Source organism: Panthera onca, chromosome D2 (assembly GCF_046562875.1).
Source record: "Panthera onca isolate mPanOnc1 chromosome D2, mPanOnc1 haplotype 2, whole genome shotgun sequence".
In the NCBI taxonomy this organism is placed as follows: Eukaryota; Metazoa; Chordata; class Mammalia; order Carnivora; family Felidae; genus Panthera; species Panthera onca.
In genome coordinates, this window is record NC_138349.1 from 34,063,280 (window position 1) to 34,086,043 (window position 22,764).

At 35.9% G+C, this 22,764-nt stretch overlaps 1 protein-coding gene across 4 annotated transcripts in view; it reads left to right on the plus strand.

The window, feature by feature from the left end:
• Positions 1 to 822: 822 nt before the first annotated feature.
• Positions 823 to 22,764, plus strand: part of LOC132685099 (protein FRA10AC1) — a 37,585-nt gene continuing 15,643 nt past the window's right edge. The window contains exons 1-10 of one of the 4 annotated variants that reach the window (XM_060641999.3): positions 823 to 864; positions 1,828 to 1,891; positions 3,654 to 3,730; positions 5,063 to 5,158; positions 5,285 to 5,330; positions 7,674 to 7,750; positions 9,039 to 9,122; positions 9,711 to 9,795; positions 18,853 to 18,898; positions 21,393 to 21,506. In XM_060641999.3, coding sequence (XP_060497982.2) covers positions 3,654 to 3,730; positions 5,063 to 5,158; positions 5,285 to 5,330; positions 7,674 to 7,750; positions 9,039 to 9,122; positions 9,711 to 9,795; positions 18,853 to 18,898; positions 21,393 to 21,506 — 625 coding nt within the window. In that variant the 5' untranslated portion in view covers positions 823 to 864; positions 1,828 to 1,891. Of the gene's footprint in view, positions 865 to 1,523; positions 1,720 to 1,827; positions 1,892 to 3,653; positions 3,731 to 5,062; positions 5,159 to 5,284; positions 5,331 to 7,673; positions 7,751 to 9,038; positions 9,123 to 9,710; positions 9,796 to 18,852; positions 18,899 to 21,392; positions 21,507 to 22,764 lie in introns of those variants that run through there. The other 3 variants (XM_060641998.3, XM_060642000.3, XM_060641997.3) reach the window with 3 other exon arrangements.

Here is a 22,764-nt window from a genome sequence, read left to right on the forward strand (position 1 = left end):
ATACCAAGAATAGTTGAAAAATGCTATTAAATGTCAAATACTGTGGGGGGGTGGGCACCTGGGTGGCTCAGTCGGCTGAGCCTCTGACTTTTGGTTTTGGCTCAGGTCATGATCTCAAGGTTCATTAGCTTGAGCCCTGCATGGGGCTCTGCGCTGAGAGCACAGAGCCTGCTTGGGATCTCTCTCCCTCTCTTTTTGCCCCTCCCCTGTTTTCTTTCTCTCTTTCTCTCTCTGTCTCATAATGAACAAACATTAAAAATTAAAATAAATGTCAAATGTCGGTAGAAAGTAAATTGAATATAAGGTACAGGTGTGCTTGGTTTTAATAATAAAAGAACTAAATATAGATTTTAGATATTTACTAAAAAAGGAACTGCTTGACAAAGTAACTCAATATAGTATAATGTTAAATTGTGAGGCTACCTATTGCTTTACATTTTTTGAATAAATGTTTTTATTGCAGTATAATCTGATTGTATTTTGAAATAATCGAATTTACAGTAATTTAACTTACAGATTTTTGAGATCACATTCACTGCATTGAGTAAAAAAAGATCTACAATTTACTCTCAGGAATAGAAGGGGGCCTTGAATATCATTATCTTCTGTTTAGTGCAAAAGATGTAAAAATGATATGTATGTTAAGTGCCAAGGTTTTCTCTAAAATGGGCCCGCTGTAAAAGTCAGTGGCGTGCCAGTTCGATTCAACAAATATTTAATTAGCGCTTGTGATTTCCAAGGAACTGTGTTGGGTGCTGAGAGGAAGCAAAGATGAAAAGCATCAATCAGTTAGCTGGAGGGAGACAAGACGTGAACCCAGTAACTGGTCTGCAAAGCAGAATGGGGCATCATAACGTAGGAAAGGTAAATCACAGGGAGAACCTGGTGGAGCTCAAATAATTTAAATTTTCCTGCCTACGTTTTTGTCTTTTTCTTCTTTTTAAAAGGAAATATTTTAGATTCCTTTTCACGTGTGCCAGGTGGTTGCGGAGAATCTGCGACCCTGTGAAATCTCCCCTATTCCCTGTTCTTCCTTTGCTCCCATATTCCATGAGCTCCTCTGCCGCCAGTACTGGAATGGCATGTATTGTGTGGGTGGTGAAACGATGGAAAGTTATTTTTGTTTTAATTATGAGAACTGTTTTATGGAGGGAGGAGGAGAGGCAGATCGGAGACAGACGCTTCAGCGGGGATGCTCCGAGGAGGCGTTACTAAGGTTACTAGAAAGAGGACGGCAGGTGATATACAGGCAGGATTTTTTTCTAAAACAAAATATTTTCAAACGGGCGTGGGCGTAGTGCAAGCAGTACCACACGACATTAAAAGCTGCGCTCGCGAGGGGAAGGAGGCCGAGGGAAAAAACTAACGGTTGTGACTGTAGAAAGTAGATAGCCTTTGCCTACTCTCCCGGCCTTAGTTGCCGCTGCCTTTGTTTCCCGGGGCTGTTCTGGCTGTAGCACGAGGTCGGCGCGCCCGAGGACGGTGTCATTTAAATGTGACACGCGGCCGAGCCGGACCGGAAGCGGCGCCCAATCGGGACCCGTAGAAAGAGGCGGGGAGCGGGCGGCGGCGGCCTTCGATGCGGGGAGGCTGCGCGGCGGGGGCGAACCGGACTGGCCCTGCAGCGGCTCGCTCAGGCCGTGCGTAGTCGCTGCAGCCACCGGGAGAGGGGAAGCGACTCCCGCGGGCGTACTTGGCAGAGCAGAGAGGAGCGAAGGGGTGTGTGATAAGGGCCTTGAGTGTATTTGGGGCTGGCTAGAAGGACCTCCAGAATTGTTCCTCATATGCTACTCGTTGATTATCTTTTGGTTGTTTTTTTGGTTCTAGAGAACACCCGGCGTCTGCCGTCTCGAATTTCTCTCGGCCCTTGTCATTTGATTCGTTACCCGAAGTGAGTGAGAGCTTTTCAGTGCAACCACTGATTTGAGATGAGTATGGGATGGATGAAGCCGCCAGAGGGGGGAAAATGGGAGAGGGGGAGCAACGGTAGGAGGTGGTGTCGCGGGCTGTGGGGTCAAGATGACATTAATAATAGTCAACATTTACAGGATTTTACCATAGTAGAGTCTGTTCTAAAACTCTTTATATGCTGTACCACATTTAACGTACAGTCCTATGAGATAGGAGACCGGTGCTCTTATTAGCCGCGTTTCATAGAAGGGGGAAAGAGGGAACTGAGGCTCAGAGAGGTTAAGGAACATGCAGAACAAAAGACAAATGAAAAGTTCAGAGCCAGGATTTGCACTCTGGTAGGTTGATGCCAGAAATACATCTCTAAGCTCCACACAATGGTTGACCCTCATCAAGATGTTTGGAAAATGAGGACATAAAGGGTGAGAAGTTGCTGAGATGTGGTAAGACAGCTGGAGCAAGGAGTTGACATGATAAAGGGTGGGAGATCCAGGTGATAACAGATGTTAAGGGAGGATAGAGTTGGAACTGTGGCCTTCTACCCTTTACCTCCAACCTTGGCTAGCACCTTCCTCTTTAGAATTTTGTGGGACAGAGAAGAGAGGTTTTCACCCACACACCTAAGTTTGAAAATGGAATCATAAAAATTCACAAATATGTAAGATTTAAGGTTTACTTGATGTAGACACCTTATTTAGCAGATGAAGCCCAAAGAGATAAAGTAATTTATTCAAGGTAGCCAGGACTAGAAAGGTATCTTGTCTTAGGTCCAGTGCAATAAAGTTTAGGGAGTTCTTTCCTTTTTGTCCTGCTGCACTTGTAATAGTGAATATTAAAGTTTAAAAATTTCGATATGTCATCTGACCTGGACTAATTCCTTGTAGCCATATGAATTGAGTATGACCTCAAAAGTCAAATAATCCACTGATTCCCCATTAATGTGTGTTCCAAATTCAATGTAATGCTGAAACCAGAGGCTTCTTCAAGTACAATTGAGTGACAATTGAGATCTTCCTGGATTTCTAAGAACTTCAGTTAAAAAATGAATTGGAACAAAATAAAGTTTACTAGACCAAAGGGCAAGGTTGTTTACTTTGAAGAAACTAGGAAATCTCAACATATGTTGTAAAAAGGCAAGTTTTAATGAACTGATAGTGTACTCTTCACAGAGTAAGTCTAACGGAATATAATAATCAGGGTAGCATATTCCATAAAGGCAAATTGGAGTAGTTGAAATCATGGGCTTAAGAGTCAAGTAGATCAGCTTAGCCACTTATTTGCTCTGTGACTGATTTACTTAACTTTGATTTCTTCATCTGTAAAGTGGAGATCATAGTTCCTAATTTATGGAATTAGAAGCAGTGTTTGTTAAGGACCTACCATAATGTCTGGAACAAAGTTGGTGATAAATACACTGAATCAGGTGAAGCATCCCTGAATCTTGTGTGCGGTCACATGGCAGGTTCTATAAAAAGAACCTCGTTTTCAGTGAAGAGGTCAAAGAGTAGCTTCCCTGGTTGGCTTAATAGTAATTAAGGTGGAAAATGTTGATTGATTCATTTTCTGAAGGGTAAGTCTGTTACTTCAAAGTGAATGAAAATTTTAGTTGGCTGGTGAACAGTGATATACCCACCATGATCCTTTACAGTTACTACAGCTTTTAAAGATAACTCATTTTTGAACTGTTTCCTGAACTATGAGCAATTTAGGTTCTAGGTAACTGACTTCATACTTCTTTACAGATGCATGGTCATGGGGGCTATGACTCTGATTTTAGTGATGATGAACACTGTGGTGAATCTAACAAAAGGAAAAAAAGGTAAGTAATTTTTTATTGATCTGTGTTTCAGATCCTTTCCAGGTTGAGATGACGTATAAATAATACTGAAAGTTTCTGGATTATGTTTACATGTGAAGACAACGATGCTCTACTCAATGAATTTTTGTTCATTAAACTATAATGAATTGACTCGAGAATTTGAGAACAGTTATGTGAAAAATAAGAAAATGATGTTTATGCTGTGAAGAGATTTATGGAAGTGGAGGTGGGGGAAAAAGGAGACCAAACAAAACTTAGATTTCTCTGTTGCATCTATTTTTCATGCAACTGTTAAGGTCTTTTTACTTGTGAATGTCATAGCTAAGTACGGGCTTAGTTGGAGGTCCCTTTGCAAGTACTTGACCTCAAAATGAAGTTCATGTGGAGGGTGAGACTGTGCAGTTTTATGGTTTTGTGAATGAGCAGACTAAGTGTTTAAAGGAAGGAGCTCATGGAAGTTTTTATTGAATTGGAAGGGACAAGAACTGTCAGCAAATAAAGCCTATGCTTTATGAGGACTCTGCATCCGGTGATATTGCTGTGTTTAGGTGCATTGTTTTCAGCTTTCAGTGGTTAGAAATTGATTTCAACTGTTAACTTAGAAGTGATTGACTGATCTATATTAACCAAACTTATAAAAGTTGTTTTACTATTTCACACCGAGAGCAATATGTAAGGCATACTGAATGGAACTGAACATTTTTGTTGGGTTCAGTATTCATGGGTGACCAAAAGAATAGAAATGATTATAACAAATTATGTTGTATGGTTCTTTATGTTTTTAAGATTTTTCACTTAAAACTATTACTTTGTAAGAATAGAACTTGAGCAAATCTAGCTGAATAGTCTGTACTCTTCAGTTATATCTATCTTTATAACTAGGGCTGATCATCTGTAGTCTATATCATCTATAATCAACCCTTATTCTTTTTATATTATTAGTTACCAAAAGCATCAGTATCTCTACAAACAGGAAAATTGTGGCGCAAAGAGATTAAGTAACTTAATCTCATTTAAGATTAAGATGGTGGAAAAAAAAAAAGATAGTGAATGACAGAGCCCAAATTTGGATCCACGAATGTAGGTGGTCTAACATCAGAACCCATGCATTTGTTTGTTTCACCTTCTCCATTTTCTAAGTATTAAATAAAGTTAAGATATTAATTAAGTGATTTAAGGAGACCTAAAATGTCTCATTAAAGATCAGTGAGTCATTTTTAAGTTTAGACTTGAAATTTTAAAACATGTTCCAATTAGGAAAATAAAAAGAAACAAGAAACACCCTTTAAGAAAAATGAACTCTTTTAATAATTTTTCTTCTTCATAAACCAGGACAGTTGAAGATGATTTACTGCTCAAAAAGCCATTTCAGAAAGAAAAACATGGAAAGGTGGCCCATAAACAAGTTGCCGCAGAATTGCTGGATAGGTGTGTACTTCAGTGTAAATGTCCTTTTTTGGTTTAAGATGTTTTTGTAAACTCAGGGACTTGGGGGATTTAATTGTATTAATTAGAATATAGAAATTTGAATTTGCTTAAAATTTGTCTTAACAGGGAAGAAGCAAAAAATAGAAGGTTTCATCTGATAGCTATGGATGCTGTATCCTTTTTATACTTCTAGATTTTTATAACAAATAGAATATTTTTAAATCTACTTTTCTATTTCATAAAATCTTGTGAAGTCAAATAGACCTATATTATGTTTTTAAAGGTAAATGTTTATTGATGTGCAATCTTGTCATTTATACTTTTGAGTACAGTTCTCTTTTATTGATACATAAGAAAGATTTAGAGACAAAAATAAAACGTATTAGTAATGATCTATAAATAAGTTTATAAAATAGTCCATGAACTTGCAAATATTTTTCCAACCTGTTTTTGTCTGGCTCTCAAAATTTCTCATTTTAATACTGTTTTATCTTTAATCTCATTTTAACTCTTATTCTCTTACTACCTGGTTCTTGGCTATGGAAGTTCTTTATGTGTCTAAAGGTAGATCTGTCTGTGGACTGTCCTCAGGCCTGTAGTTGCTTCAACTCTAAGGCATGACTTGGGGCTGTCTTTAAGCTCTTTCTTGCTTCCCTATTATAGTCATGTCTCACCTCAACTTTTTGGTAAAACTGTGGCTTATTACACTAACTGCTACCACTATCCATCCATACTACTGTTTGGAATATTGGGAGAATGAAAGAGAGGTCAAGCAAGACCTGAAGTATTTCTGGATGTTTATTACTATGGGCAGGATTAAGAGGAGACCATGGCAATTAGATACATCCCCTATCTATTGACGTCTCTTTCACTTTGTTATCATTCCTAATCCTTTTCTATAAGTTATAGAAATCCTCTTATCACCGATTTATTTATTCCTCTTATCTTCTAATCCAATATCTCAGCTTTCCCATGGATTTATTCTCATCTGCCACTTGTTCCTTTAACATTTCGGCATCTATTGTGCCTTTGGTGACACCGCTCTTTTGGGGGTATTGGGGCATCTAGTTACAGCCTGGTAAGAGTGAAAGTGTAGGTCCCTTTTCTGGCATTGGTGGAGGTGGGGCCACAGTTATTTCTAGAATTTTTGGCTGGAGTAGAGTAAGCGTTGTCTAAAGTTATCTGTCTTGTTAGGCTTCATCTCTCTTGGTTATTCAGAGAGAACAGGCTTTTGTTGGGACTTTCCTTGTCTGTGCTTGTTGACATTTCCAGGTTGCCAGCTTCTTCACTTCCAATTCTGAGTTCATGAGGCAAAAAGAAAACCTGGGGAACTTACCGCCGTGTCAAACCATGGGTCTTGAACTCCCTAGCTATTAATGGATTCTCCTCCTCACTTTTAGAGTCTTTTTATATTTGTTTTAGATATAATTTCCAAGGTTTTTAGTTGTTCTTAATGAGAAAAATAGGGAGAAGCACAACTTTGCTCCATCTTCCTGGAAGCAAAGTCCCACTCAGCACCTGTTTTTATAAATAAAGTTTTATTGGCACATACCTGTGTTCTTTCATTGAGGTGTTATCTGTGCTTATTTTCATGCTAAAATGGCAGAGCCAAACAGTTGTGACAAAGACACGTTTACAGGTGACAAAGAGACCATTTATAGAAAAAATTTGAAATAGACCAAAAGCTGGAAAACCCAAATCTCTGGATGTCTGGATTTTCTCTTTTTTCTTTTCTGGAAGGTTAACTGCTTTATTGCCAGTATCATATTCTGATTCAATATTCTATCAGAACACATTGTAATGAATAAGGTCATTATTTATCTTTGATATAATAGGATGTAGTCAGACAGTATTATGGATGAGGTTAATTTTATTTGCATATTCGGCTCTGGAGAAAATACCTTTGAACTTTTTAAAACAGGTAAAACGGTCATATATCTTGTTGTATTGTGCTAAAAATAAACATGACTGAATTCTTTAAGTATTAAAAGAAATATAAAAAAATAACATTGTTTTTGAAAGCTTAATGTTAGGATTTAATATTACAAAAGTTGTATCTTCTATTTTAGAGGCTTTGTCATTACTGGAATAACTAGATCTTATAAGAGTTAAATTGTATTCCATATCTTTAATTTTGGACACTATAGTTTATTTTTCATAGTATTATGTTAAATATTGATGTGAGGCTGTATGTATTTCAGCAATAGGGACAAGAAGTTTTCCTTCTTCCCAGTTGGAGATAATATTTTATCACAAGAGTAGTATATGCTTGAAAAATGTTCAAAACAGTATAAACAGTATTCAGTAGAAAGTGAAATCCTTCTAGGCTACAGTGTTGACTCTTAACAGTTTAATATTTACCCTTTCAGATATTTTTAATTCATAAACATAGATAGTATGTATTTACATATTTAAAAAACTAAGTAGATTCACACTGTTTGTCTCTACTTACTAGTATGTCATGGACACAGAACAACTCCTGAACAAATAAAATCCTTAATTTTTTGCATTTCAGTATCAAAGGCATACAAAGTTTGTAAATGACTATATTTTGTACTATGGTGGCAAAAAAGAAGACTTCAGGCGATTGGGGTAAGTGTCATGAAGTTTACATAGAATGGGAGGAAGATACGGATGTCTTTAAAGACCCACAGCTACTGTGTCTTCTGATTCTGTCATTCTCTCCTGCTCTCCATTCCAGTTTCCTTATCATATCCTGAAATGGAGAGGCTATCCATAACTTTTGGCTAAGTAGCTCATCATGAAGCCCATTATCTGGCAACAGGCCTCAGGTAGCCTGCGGAGCCAGATCTGCCTCAAGCAGTAACAGGATATGTGAGGAATACTCCAATACCTGATTATGCAGTAATTTTTTTTTTTTTTGGTAAGGATTTTTGAGATCATTAACTTTTTAGACCTCAGTGTTTGGGATTGCTTTTTAAAAGGTAGCGCAAACAGGAAAAGAAACAAAAACAAAAAGCAACTCCTCCCTGTAGTTGAGGCTCTTCTATCAGAGCCTCTTCATGGTGTGTGTTTTTTTTCTCTGACTTAATAATTTTCTGAGTTTGATAAAGCCCTAAAAAACTTTGTATTATCTCATCTACCTCAAATTTATCTCCCCTCTCACTTTAGTCTGTATTCCCCAACAATCCCTTGTTCTACCCCCAAACTGTTAACACCTTTTTTTTTAAGTTTATTTATTTATTTATTTTGAAAGAGAGAGTGGGGGAGGAGCAGAAAGAGAAAGGAGAGAAAGAAAGCCAAGCAGGCTCTGCACTGTCAGCACAGAGCCTGACACAGGGCTCAGTCTCACGAACCGTGAGATCATGATCTGAGCCAAAATCAAGAATTGAATGCTTAACTGACTGAGCCACCCAGACACCCCCAAATTGTTAGCATCTTAAAAATATTATCCCCTTTCTTCTGGTCTGCCGTTACTCACTCTTTCTAGGAAGGTGTAGTAAAATGAGGTATGGAAAACTCTTCCATTTTTTAAATTTGATCTCTGTGGCGTGGTGTTACTGACGTTTTAGATTCTAAAACTTACTTTCACTCATTTTTCCTTATCCACTTAGTGTTTATTTAGATTTCTCAAACTATCTTTGGTAATTTAGCACCATTTGTATAATTGAAACCAGTACTAGAGACGGATAAATGCCTTATTCCTTTAACTTGTTTGTGTAGCAGCCCTCTTTATCAGTGTCTTTTGAAAATACTGAAATCCTTTTTATAAGTTTATGAACATATATACATATTCACACATAAAACTGTATCTTCATGTATTTATACTCAGCTGTTAAAAAATCTCACAGAACTGTTTAACCTCCTAAATTTGACAAATTTTGTGTTTATATTAAGTTGAAATAGTTTTATTTTCCAGGGAAAATGACAAGACAGACATGGATGTTATACGAGAAAATCATAGATTCCTATGGAATGAGGAGGATGAAATGGACATGAATTGGTAATTTTTGCCACCCAACACATAATACATAAACTGCTTTAGTCCTGTCTCTCCTGCTTCCTGTTTTCTTATCCTGTCACCTGTCCAGGTCATTCAGCCCCTGCATGGAGGAGTTCTGAGTGGAAGACATAAAAACATGCCTTGGAGTAGTATTAAGTTTGCTTTGGTTCTTTTGGTAATTTTTAGCCGTTTTTACTGACTTGTCATTGCTTGACTTTGTCTTGAAAATATAGTTTATTGCATTTTTAGTGTATTGTTTGTTGTTCCATAATGTGCTTCTTTTAAAATTTTTAAAATATCTTGGGAAAAAGTAATACCTGAAAGTAATACCTGAAATGCAAACATAACAAAAGACAAAAAGTGAGGAGTAAGGCTCCCCTTCTCTGACTGGCAGCCTTGCAGTTGCCCTCCCTGAGAGAGCCACTATAAATAGTTAATATTCAGGTATTCTATGCACATGTAAGGAATAGGCCTCTTTTAAAACATTAATATTTATATCATATGTGTTATTTATTGACATTGCTTCCAAGTAGTAAACTGTGGTTGAATTTCTAAATGCAAAAGATTTATATATTTTTATGGATCTAGGGAGAAGAAACTTGCAAAGAAATACTATGATAAATTATTCAAGGAATACTGCATAGCAGATCTCAGTAGATACAAAGAAAATAAGGTATGCCTCCCAAGTATTTATAGAAGGTTCTTATTTAAGTACAGTATTATTATTATTATTATTAATATTATTATCATGCCCCACATTATTCTTTTAAAGGTGCTAATTCAAGTCTAGGTTGAATTAGTCCTGCATCTATGAAGAGTCATTTGGACCGTTTAACCTCTACAGCTATGGAATTTACAAAGGGTCTCTTAGTCAAGGGTCTCTTAGTCAACCTTTGTGAACTGAGGCATGAATAGTCTAAGATTAAACACAAGTGGCTACTGGATCCTGTTTCATCCTGACTCTGGCCTAGAGCCTCTACTGATTATAATGAATGATTTGACACTGCAGAATGATGTCTTGTCTCACAGATGATGTTTGAAATTGATAGACTTTTTTTTTTCAAATAAATTACCATCTGTAAAGAGGCAGATGCACATCTTCTTTTATATAAATGTCTATTCTAGTAGAATTAAATCTTACCAGTGCTAATTAGTAATGGCAGATTTCTGTTCTCACTGCATCTTACTCTAGTTGATATTAAAGTGATTTTTATTCCTATCTCAAATTTCACATTTGTAACTAGAGAAGGTGACCCAGGAACAGATGATGTCAGTTTGAAATGGGTTGGTGGGGGGTGGGGGGAAGGGAATGTTGCATAAATCTGTATGTTTTGGCTAGTGTGCATTTGTATTAAGAAAGATAATCTATTTAAAAAGTTGTTTTAGATTTATTTATTATACGAATTTCTTTTTCATTTAAATAATTAAATCTCAGAATCATGATTGGTTTAATTTTTTTTTCAGTAGTGGCTTTAATATGTGAGTTGCTTCACAGTTTTCTTATAGGTAACAGTATCTGTTTTTACAAACCCTTGTTTTTTTTTTACAAACCCTGTTTACAAACCCATGCATGTCATATATCCCAAAGATTTCCCCAGTTTCTTAGGAACTAGCTCTCCTGTCTGTACTAGTTCTTGATCACATTAAATCCAAAAGGCATCACAGCAATTGGAGTTACTCAACTGCAAGTTGAGTATGAAATATAAATCTTTCTAAAAGCACATAATAAAGCAGCTTTTTCAATGCTGACTCATCTGTTGATTGTTTTTCAGTATTTAGTAAGGACTGGGCAAGGTGTTGTGGATTAAAATGTGACTGCCGTTCAAAAAAACCTATAGTAATAATTGAGGGGAGAAAGTGTATATAAATCAATGTTAAATATTTGTATTCTCCATTTAAAAAACACAGTATATTACTAGAAATCATGCTTGAAAGAGGATAATCTTGAAATAAATTATATTTTCCTATTAGAACATGATGAGTAGTTAGATATGAGGGTAAATCCAAGTAAGAAATCAGAAATAGGAAATCTGGAGGGAGACAGATGTGTTGTTTTTTTTTTAAAGATTTAATTTTTTAGGGGCAGTTTTAAGTTTACAGCAAAATAAAGGGGGAAGGTACAGAGATTTCCCATATACCCCTCACCCCATACACAGGGGGATCTTTTCTAGGAGGAAAGATGACTTTTTTTGGCATACCACATTTGAGGTTCTGGAAAATGTTAAAAGAGTAGTGCCTTTGATTTCCTTACTAGGATGCATTTTCTCATAGTTTTATTTATACAAAGACAGTGTTTTATTGATTTTTAAAAAATCAGCTCCTAGCTCAGTGCCTAATATATATAATAGATGGGGCATTTTTAGTGAACTCCAGCTTTTGTCCCACACACCTATTCCCTTCCTTATTACTTCTTCCCTTTCATCATTGAGAATTTGGTTGGATCATTGCATCAGGATTAGATTCAGCTGGAAGGACTGAAGCACTCCTCCATAACACTGGCTTAAAGGAGATATAAGTTTATTTTTCTCCTACATAGGAATCCAAGTGGATGGTCACAGACTTTGTGTTTTCAGGAAGTTAGGATCTGTCTGTCTTATTACTTGCATGTGTGATCTCTTTGTGCTAGCGGGTAGAGTAAGAGGCAGTGGCTCAGCACCAAATCCTTAGTAACTAACTAGTAGGACATACTGCATTTGTTACATTTTTTATCCCCCTATAAGATTGTAACCTTCCTGATGACAGACAGTGTTTTTAAAAAAATTTTTTTTAATGTTTGTTTACTTTTGAGGCAGAGACAGAGTGTGAGTGGGGGAGGGGCAAAGAGAGAGGGAGGCAAAGAGTCCGAAGCAGGCTCCAGGCTCTGAGCCATCAGCACAGAGCCCAATGAGGGGCTTGAACTTACAAACCGTGAGGTCGTGACCTGAGCCGAAGTCGGACACTGAACTGACCGAGCCACCCAGGCACCTCTGACAGACATTTTAATAATCATTTTATATCTTCAGCAGAGTTCCAGGCCCAGTAAGTAGTTGCTTAATAATTATTGAATAGATTGGGACACCTGGGTGGCTCAGTCGGTTAAGCGTCCAACTTCAGCTCAGGTCATGATCTCACGGTTTGTGAGTTCAAGCCCCATGTCAGGCTCTATGCTGTCAGCTCAGAGCATGGAGCCTGCTTTGGATTGTGTGTCTCCTTCTCTCTCTGCCCCTCCCTCACTCGTCCTCTGTCTTTCTCTGTCTCTCAAAAATAAATAAATGTAAAAAAAAATTTTTTTTTTAAATAATTATTGAATAGATTAATGAATGGAAGAAAAAGTTGGGAAACTTATTTTCATTTGACTGTGCTTCAGTGGACATCCTAATATATATGTTTTATGACAAGCAATCCTCACATACATGTATGGACTTAAAAGTAGAATTAAACAGACTTATTTTGAATGCTTTATTTTTTTCCTAGACTGGAGAGATTTTTTTTTTTTGGGGGGGGATTTTAATGAGAATATTTTCAAATATTTTGAGCCCTCATTTGCATTTAAAATACAAAATTGCCTGATTCAAGTAATAGGTGATTAAAAAAAATAGGCAAAGTTAAACAGGCATTGAATACTTCATCTGAATTATCTTAATATAGCAACCTATAATATTGGGGTTTTTATTCATACAAAGGAAATAAATAGACTGAGAAGTTAAGAAACTTTCCAAGGTCACAGAGCTAGTTAGTGAATGGTAGAGCTTACATTGGGTCTGTATGATTCTAGAGCTGAGCTTTTAACCATTACAGTAAACTGAATAGAAAACGAAATAATTTACTATAATTTCAGGAAATTAACATGTGAATATGAAAGATCTTAAAAAGGCAGTGGAGAAAAAACATTTTTTAGCTAAAATACAAAGGTATGTTTAGGAATCTGGAGGGAAGTTTAATACCTTTCCACTTTAGGGTCCAGAGGGTCCCATTTCTCTTTCTTGTTCATTACTTTGCCATTGCAGTGAGGAAAGAGCCATTCATGAATGAATGGTTGTGGTTGTGTTCTAATAAAACTTTCTATGTAAAACAGGCAGCAGGCCTGTGAGCCATAGTTGCTAACCCCTGGGGTAGTATGTACCAGGTACTATTCTAAGTACTTTATGTGTACTATTCCTATTTAAACCTCTTAAACCAAAGAAGAAAGAACTGTGTTATCTCTGCATTACGTATGAGGAAACTGAGGCACAAGAATATTTAATACCTTGTCCAGTTATAACCTGTTAAGCGGTGGGGCTAAGACCTAAAACCTGGATAATTCAACTCTTTGCACTATAGTATATTGCTTCTTTACTGTACTATAATCTCTTTTTTTTCTGTCAATGTCATAAAATAATATATATATTTTTTATTAAAGGAGGCATCTTGTGGCCTAGCACCTGTACCTTTTAATAAGTAGTTTAAAAGTAAAGATTGTTCAAGGGGCACCTGGATGGCTTAGTTGGTTAAGCATCCGACTTCGGCTCGGGTCATGATCTTGCAGTCTGAGTTCGAGCCCCGCATCGGGCTCTGTGCTGACAGCTTAGAGCCTGGAGCCTGCTTCGAATTCTGTGTCTCCCTGTCTCTCTGCTCCTCCCCAGCTCATGCTCTCTCTCCTTCAAAAACAAATAAAAACGTTAAAAAAAAATTTTTTTAAAGTAAAGATTGTTCCTTAACATTGTTCAAATATATCTTTAAATAACTGGAATCCTGTATGGAGAAAAAAAAGCTATCAGGTTTAAAATTAAGTTTGCTTTTTTTTAACTCTTTATTTTAATCACTTGTTGCTCATCACAAGTTTACTCCCCATCATATGTTTCATCTACCCACCCCCACCTCCCTGCTGGTAACCATCAGTTCTCTGTAGTTAAGAGTCTCTTGGTTTCTCTCTCTTTCTCACTTTCTCTCACTCTTTCTCTCTTCCCTTTATCTATTTTGTTTCTTAAATTCCACATGAGTGAAATCATATGGTATTTGTCTTTCTCTGACTGACTTATTTCACTTAGCATAGTAGTCTCTAGCTCCATCCATGTCATTGCAAATGGCAAGACTCCATTCTTTTTTATGGATGAATAATATTCTAGTGTGTGTGTGTGTGTGTGTGTGTGTGTGTGTGTGTGTGTGTATTTTTATATAACACATCTTCTTTATCCATTCGTCAATCTGTGGACACTTGAGCTGCTTCCATATTTTGGCTGTTGTAAATAGTGCTGCATAGGGGTGCATGTATCCCTTTGAATTAGTGTTTTTGTATCTTTGGGTAAATACCGAGTAGTGTTATTGCTGGATCTTAAGGCTGTTCTATCTTTAACTTTCTGAGGAATCTCCATACTGTTTTTCAGAGTGGCTGCACCAGTTTGCATTCCCACCAACAGCGCAGGAGGGTTCCTTTTTCTCTACATCCTTGCCAACCCTTGTTGTTTCTTATGTTTTTTTATTTTAGCTATATTGATAAGTGCGAGGTAATATCTCATTGTAGTTTTGATTTGCATTTCCCTGATGATAAGTGATGATGAGCATCTTTTCATATGTCTGTTGGCCATCTGTATGTCTTCTTTGGAAAAATATCTGTTCATGTCTTTTGCCCATTTTTAATTGAATTATTTGTTTTTGGGGTGTGGAGTTGTATAAGTTGTTTGTTTTTTGGACCAACCCTTTATTAGATCTGTCATTTGCAGATATCTTCCCCATTCCATAGATTGCCTTTTAGTTTTGTTGATTGTTTCCTTCACTGTGGAGAAACTTTTTATTCTGATGTACTTCCAATAGTTTTTTGCTTTTGTTTCCTTTGCCTCAAGGGACCTATCAAGAAAAAGTTGTTATAGCCAATGCCAGAGAAATTATTCCCATTGCTGTTTTCTAGGATTTGTATGGTTTCAGGTCTCACATTTAGGTCTTTAATCCATTTTGAATTTATTCTTGTGTATGGTGTAGGAAGTAGTCCAGTTTAATTCTTTTGCTTGTTGCTGTCCAGTTTTCCCAATACCATTCATTTGTTGAAGAGATTGACTTTTGCCCATTGGGTATTCTTTCCCACTTTGTCAGAGATTAATTGACCTTACAATTGTGGGGTTATTTCTGGATTTTCTATTCTGTTCCATTGATCTATGTGTCTGTTTTTGTGCCAGTACCATAATGTTTTGACTACTACAGCTTTGTAATGTAACTTGAAGTCCAGAGTTGTGATGCCTCCAGGTTTGCTTTTCTTTTTCAAGATTGCTTTGGCTACTCATGGTCTTTGTGGTTCCATACAAATTTTAGTGTTATTTGTTCTAGTTCTGTGAAAAATGTTGTTGGTATTTTGATAGAGATTGCATTCAATGTGTAGATTGCTTTGGGTAGTACAGACATTTTGACAATATTTGTTCTTCCGGTCCGTGAGTGTGGGATGTCTTTCCACTTCTTTGTGTCCTCTTCAGTTTCTTTCATCAGTGTTTTATGGTTTATGGAGTACAGGTCTTTCACCTGTGTCTATTTGGTTAGGTTTGTTCCTAGGTATCTTATTATTTTTGGTGCAGTTGTAAATAAGATAGTTTCTTAATTTCTCTTTCTACTGCTTCATTATTGGTGTACAGAAATACAACAGATTTCTGTACGTTGATTTTGTACTCTGCAACTTTACTGAATTTATCAGTTCTGGCAGTTCTTTGGTGGAGTCTTTCAGTTTTCTATATGTAGTATCGTGTCATCTGTAAATAGTGAAAGTTTTAATTTTTTTCTTACTGATTTGGGTGCCTTTTATTTCTTTTTGTTGTCTGCAGTACTATGTTGAATAAAAGTAGTGAGAGTGAACACTCTTGTCTTATTCCTGGCCTTAGTTAGGGGAAAGGCTCTCAGTTTTTCCCCACTGAGAATGATGTTAGCTTTGGGTTTTTCATATATGGCCCTTATTGTGTTGAGATAGGTTCCCTCTAAACCTACTATTTTTGAGGGTTTTTTATCATGAATGGATGTTATACTTTGTCAAATGCTTTTTCTGCATCTATTGAAATCATATAGTTCTTATCCTTTCTCTTATTGATGCGATACATCATGTTGTTTGATTTGCAAATATTGAACCACTATTGACACCCAGGAATAAATCCCACTTGATTGTAGTGAATGATTTTTTAAAACGTATTGTTGGATTTGTTTTGGTAGTATTTTTGTTGAGTATTTTTGCATCAATGTTCATGAGAGATGTTGGCCTGTAGTTTTCTTTTTTTGGTGGTGTCTTTATCTGGTTTTGGTATCAGGGTAATGCTGACCTTAGGGTGAATTTGAAAGTTTTCCTTTTTGTATTCTATGCAATAGTTTGAGAAGAGTAGGTATTAACTCTTCTTTAAATGTTTGGTAAAATTCACCTGTGAAGCCATCTGGTCCTGGACTTCTGTTTGTTTGGAGTTTTTTTGATTACTGAATCAATTTCTTTGCTGGTTATCAGTCTGTTCAAATTTTCTATTTCCTTCAGCTTCAGTTTTGGTAGTTTATATGTTTCTGGGAATTTATTCATTTTTTCTAGGTTGCCTAGTTTGTTGGCATATAGTTTTTCATCATTATTTGTATTTCTGTGGTGTTGGTTGTTATTTCTCTTCTCTCATTTGTGATTTTATTGATTTGGGTCCTTTCTCTCAGTTTGGCTGGAGATTTATTAATTTTATTGATTTTTTTTCCAAGAACCTGCTCCTGGTTTCATTGATCTGTTCTATTATTTTTTTAGTTTCTATATCATTTCTGCTCTAATCCTATTATTTCCTTCTTCTGCTAGTTTTATGTTTTATTTGTTATTTTTCTAGCTCCTTTAGGTACAAGGTTAGGTTATTTATTTGAGATTTTTCTTGCTTCTTGAAGTAGGCCTGTATTGCTATAATCTTCCCCCTTCGAACCGCTTTTGCTGCATCACAAGGTTTTATTTATTTTATTTTTAAATGTTTATTTATTTATTTTGAGAAAGAGCAAGCAAGCAAGGGAGGTGCAGAGAGAGGGGGAGAGAGAGAATCCCAAGCAGGCTCGAACCCACCAACAGTGAGATCATGATCTGAGCTGAAACCAAGAGTAGGACAGTTAGCTGACTGAGCCACCCAGGTGCCCCATTTTGTTTTTTTATAAAGGTTTTTAAACTGTTGTGTTTTTATTTCATTTGTTTCCATATACTTTTTTCAGTACTTCTTTTATTTCCTGGTTGGCTCATTCATTGTTTAGTAGCATGTTATTTAACCTCCATGTATTTGTGGTCTTTCCAGAATTTTTCTGATGGTTGACATCTAGTTTCATAGCATTATGGTCAGAAAAGATACATGGTATATGACTTTGATCTTCATGAATTTATTGAAGCTTGTTTTGTGGCGTAATACATGATCTATCCTGGAGAACGTTCCACATGCACTTGAAAAGAATATGTTCTGCTATTTTAGGATGCAGTGTTCTGAATATATCTGAATATATATCTGTTAAATCCATCTGTTCCAATGTGTCATTTGAAGCCATTGTTTCCTTACTGATTTTCTGTTTAGATGATCTGTCCATTGATGTAAGTGGGGTATTAAAGTCCCCTACTGTTACTTATTACTGTATTATTATTGATTAGTTCCTTTATGTTTGTTATTAACTGTTTTATGTATTTGAGTGCTTTCATGTTGGGTGCATAAATATTTACAATTGTCATATCTTCTTCTTGGATTGTCCTCTTTATTAATATATAGTGTCCTTCTTTGTCTATTGTTACAGTCTTTGTGTAAAATTTTTTTTTTTTAATGTTTAGTTTTGAGAGAGACAGAGACAGAATGAGAGTGGGTTAGGGGCAGAGAGAGAGGGAGACACAGAATCCAAAGCAGGCTCCAGGCTCCGAGCTGTCCGCATAGAGCCTGATGTGGGGCTCGAACTGAGGAGCTGTGAGATCATGACCTGAGCTGAAGTCGGACACTCAACTGACTGAGCCACCCAGGCGCCCCAACAGTCTTTGTTTTAAAGTCTGTTTTTTCTGATATAAGTATTGCTACTCCGGCTTTCTTTTGACATCATTTGCATGATAAATGTTTCTCCATCCTCTCACCTCTCACATCCTCTCACATCCTCAAAGCATGTGTCTTTAGGTCTAAAATAGTCTCTTGTAGGCAACATATAGATGGGTTTTGATTTTCTATTCATTCTGTCACCCTATGTCTTTTGATTGGAGTATTTAGTTCATTTACATTCAGTGTAATTATTGATAGATATGTATTTATTGCTATTTTATTACTCATTTTGTGGTTGTTTCTTTTGTCTGATCCTTTCTCATCTTTCTCTCATAAATGGTTTGCTGGTTTTCTTTAGTGGGATAGTTGGATTTCTTTCTCTTTATTCTTTGCATATTTAATGGTAGTTTCATTTGTGGTTACCATTAGCTTTATGTATAACATCTTTTATATATTGCGGTCTCTAGTAAGTTCATGGTTTACGTTTGAATCCATTTTTCACTCCTCTTCTCCCTATGTTTTAGGTATATAGTGTCATATTTTACATAGTTCTTTAAGTCTTCAGGTTGATTTCTGGGGTATTTAGGATAATTGATAGTTATCTAGTAGTATTCATTGGACAAGGTGAGCCTAAGGTCCTCCTATTCCCCTGCCATCTTCCCCTCCTGGTGAATTAGATTTGCTTTTTATGTTGGTAAATATCATTATTTCAGTTATTGGCTCTGTGTTTAGATGCACATACAATTTAAGTAATGTTTAAATTTATCCTAACATAAATGTAATTTTTTTCTCATTAGTTTGGATTTAGGTGGCGAGTAGAAAAAGAAGTAATTTCAGGGAAAGGTAATTCCTTTTTGAAATTTTACTTTTTAATAGGATGAGGTTATTTTGTTATACTATTGAATTGAAGTCATTTGGTAAGATTGTTCCTGATTTATACAATAAATGCTTATCTATAAAAGTAAAATTACAGACAATGTATTTGTGATACATTAGCAAATGTCAAAATATAATGCTTTAAAGATTTTTACCTCTAGAATTTTTGCTTTTAGAACATTTGATAAGAGTATAAGTAGAAAATGTTTATTTTTTACAAAACTTTTAAAGTTTATTTATTTTGAGAGATAGAGTGCTTGAGCAGGAAAGAGGCAGAGAGAGCGGGGAGAGAGGGGGAGAGAGAGAGAGAGAGAGAGAGAGAGAGAGAGAGAGAGAGAGAGAATGCCAAGCAGACTCCACACTGTTAGTGCTGTGTCCAATGTGGGGCTCGAACCCATGAACCGTGAGATCCTGACCTGAATTAAAATCAAGAGTTGGACACTTAACTGACTGAGCCACCGAGGCACCCCAAAAATGTTTAAAGAGTTAAAGGAAACTAGTAAAGGATGAATACTTGAGTTTTTCTTTTTATTAACTTTTGGAAGAATGATTTGGTATTATTGTATTTCAGTCTAATCACATTTTGAAAGTAGAGATTAACTATCACTTTCAACCAAATGGAATTTTTGGATAGGCTAGTTCTTATTTTGGGATATCATTGAGACTGAGACCAAATATTTAGTCTTACAGCAAAAGATCAAACATTTGGGAGGCAGTTATTAAATGCTTTTTTAATGCATTGTTGTAATCTCCTCATAAGTCTCTGAAAAATTAATATCTTTATCCTATTTCATGCTGTAAAGTTACCTCTTTTTTGATAATTGCATTTCAAACTGTTAATGCTTCTGAAAACTGCATAGGAGCATTTAGGAAATCATTTTAAACCAAAAACTTAAAAACTTTAAAAATAAAGGTTGCATTTTAGAATGATTAAACTTTGACACCACCCTGTGGATCATTTCCATCTTCCATAAATTCGATGTCTGTGTGAAGTGTAAAACTGGATATGCAATAAAACAAAATTAAAGAGTAGGACTTTTTTGTTCTTTAGATAAAGGATCAGCCCTGAAGATACTCTAAAGGAGAAGGAAAAAGAATAAATTTAAAGCTATTTTTAACTTTTCTTAGTATTACATTTTAGTTTATGTTTTTACCTAAACAATGAGAAATTTTGAAATGTTTCACAGTTTTAAAATTTTGTACTTTTATTAAGTGGAATTTTCAGGTGATGGTAAGTAATGCTGCTTTAAAAAATTAAAGGGCTGGGGCGCCTGGGTGGCGCAGTCGGTTAAGCGTCCGACTTCAGCCAGGTCACGATCTCGCGGTCCGTGAGTTCGAGCCCCGCGTCGGGCTCTGGGCTGATGGCTCGGAGCCTGGAGCCTGTTTCCGATTCTGTGTCTCCCTCTCTCTCTGCCCCTCCCCCGTTCATGCTCTGTCTCTCTCTGTCCCAAAAATAAAAAAAATAAATAAATAAAATAAAAAAATTAAAGGGCATTCTCTAAACTAATATAAGTGAAAAAAGGATTGATTGGTGAGCGAAAGCTATTGCTATGATTTAGAATTATAATTTGGTTGCCATTTTAACAATAGAGCCATTACTAAACATGCATAGATTTCATAATGTATTCACTTGGAATGAGTGAAAAATGCCAATTTAGAAAAGTTACAGGTTCTTTGGACTGATAATTTTCAAAATCCATTTTGATAATTTCTTTTTAATGAAAAGTTTAGATTTGTTCCTGTTGGTGCAATTACTTTTTTACTGTACAAATAAAAGGTTCATTCTGTGAAAGGAAATAGTAGTTGGGTAGTTCCTTTCATTTTTTCCTCTTGGATTGTCAGGATCAGTCCTTTTATGCAGAATGTTTTCATACACAGCAGATATGTTGTGTTGATTTTAGAGTCAAGTAACTCTAAAACATAGAACATTATTATTCTACTTAGTCATTTCATCTCAGAGTGCTACCATCTAAAACGTGCTTTAAATGCCATTTTATGCTGGTATTTAAAATAGATGGCATAATGTTAGAATTTTAATCAATTTAAAAATTATTATTAAATATTAAAAGGGATTCGCCAACATATAAATACATGTATTATGGAAAATATATTTATTCTTTTAGGGTATTATTGAGTATACTCTTTTAGTACTTCCATTTTCCAAAGTAGAAGATTCCCTAACAGGGAGTTAGTAAAACTCTGATCTAAACAGTTTATCTGTTGAGCAAGAATTCTGTGACTGATTTTTTTTTAAATACTTTCTTTAGCTCTTTGATTTAATACTTATTTACACATTTGTTGAGCATACTGTAGTTATTACACTCAGTTATTTTTTAATGCTGACTTGCTAGAACTAGAATATATGTATGTTAAATTTCAGGAGTAATTCCAAATTGATATTAATATTCCAGATTAAAATTGTTTCCAACTATCGTAGCTAATATTCCTTTCTTTTTCACAGGCCAGTTTTTCTGTGGAAATAAATGTTGTGAAGAAAAAGAAGATTTGAAGAGTTGGGAAGTTAATTTTGGTTACATTGAACATGGTGAAAAGAGAAATGCACTTGTTAAATTAAGTAAGTTGATTTTAGGTGTTATATAATTGCTTTCTTCAAAGTTTATCTAATTGCTTAGATTTAAAAATATATAGGCTAATTTAAGGTTTAATTAAAAAATTTTAATGTGTCTTTCTGGAAGTGCTCTTTTTTCTGAGAGCTTCCCAAAGTGATAGATAACTTTTGAGGCTAAAATTTTTATGCGGTCACTATTATGGTGACATTTGGGTGAAACAGTTCTTTTTTTTTTTTTAATTTTTTTTTTTTAAACGTTTATTTATTTTTGAGAGAGAGAGAGACAGAGCGTGAATAGGGGAGAGGCAGAGAGAGAGGGAGACACAGAATCTGAAACAGGCTCCAGGCTCTGAGCTGTCAGCACAGAGCCCGACTCAGGGCTCAAACTCACGGACCGCGAGATCATGACCTGAGCCGAAGTCAGACGCTTAACCGACTGAGCCACCCAGGCGCCCCTGGGTGAAACAGTTCTAATGACAGATGTAAACCGATAATTTGTAAAGTTAAGACCTCTTCCCATTAACATGAGTATGTCACCAGTGCACAATGAGATGCAGAGTATCAGAAAAGTCAGCATAAAATCTGTTACCTAGTAGCCATATTGTTACGGTGTGGACAATAAATGCACTCTCTTTGTGTCAATAAGGAAAAAGATTTAGGTGGGCATAACTGTTTGTGACATCAGTCTTAAAATCTTAAGGTTATACCCCAGAATACAGCAACCTCTTGTAATATGCATGTTTTAGAATCTTTCATTCTTTCTCTTTCTCTCTTTCTCTTTCTTTCTTTCTTCCTTCCTTCCTTCCTTCCTTCCTTCCTTCCTTCCTTCCTTCTAAGCTACTCTTCTGTGTCAGCTTCTTCTCCTGTCATGTTAATTACCTTACCTAAGTAAACTCCTGGCAGTTTTCTGCCCACTCCATATAGAAGTCAAGAATTTCCTCATGTGCTACTTAATGCTCACCAGTGCAGAAGTCCCTCCTGGAAGTACTCATGGGGACAAGTCAGCTGGTATGAACTGAAATTAAGTATAAGGCAAAAGAAGAGCCCACAACTGGAACTTTTTGAAATGCTCTTTTCTATTTGAAAACTCTTAGAGCACTTCAGACCAAGTGACTATACCCAGACTATTGTTATTAGATACTTTTGATGTGAGACACACATTAATGCTGTGTATGAAACAGTTTGCTTTTAGAATAAATTGACAGCACTTTTTTTAAAGCAATGTTAGAATATTTAAAATTTCTCAAGCATTCTAATACCATTT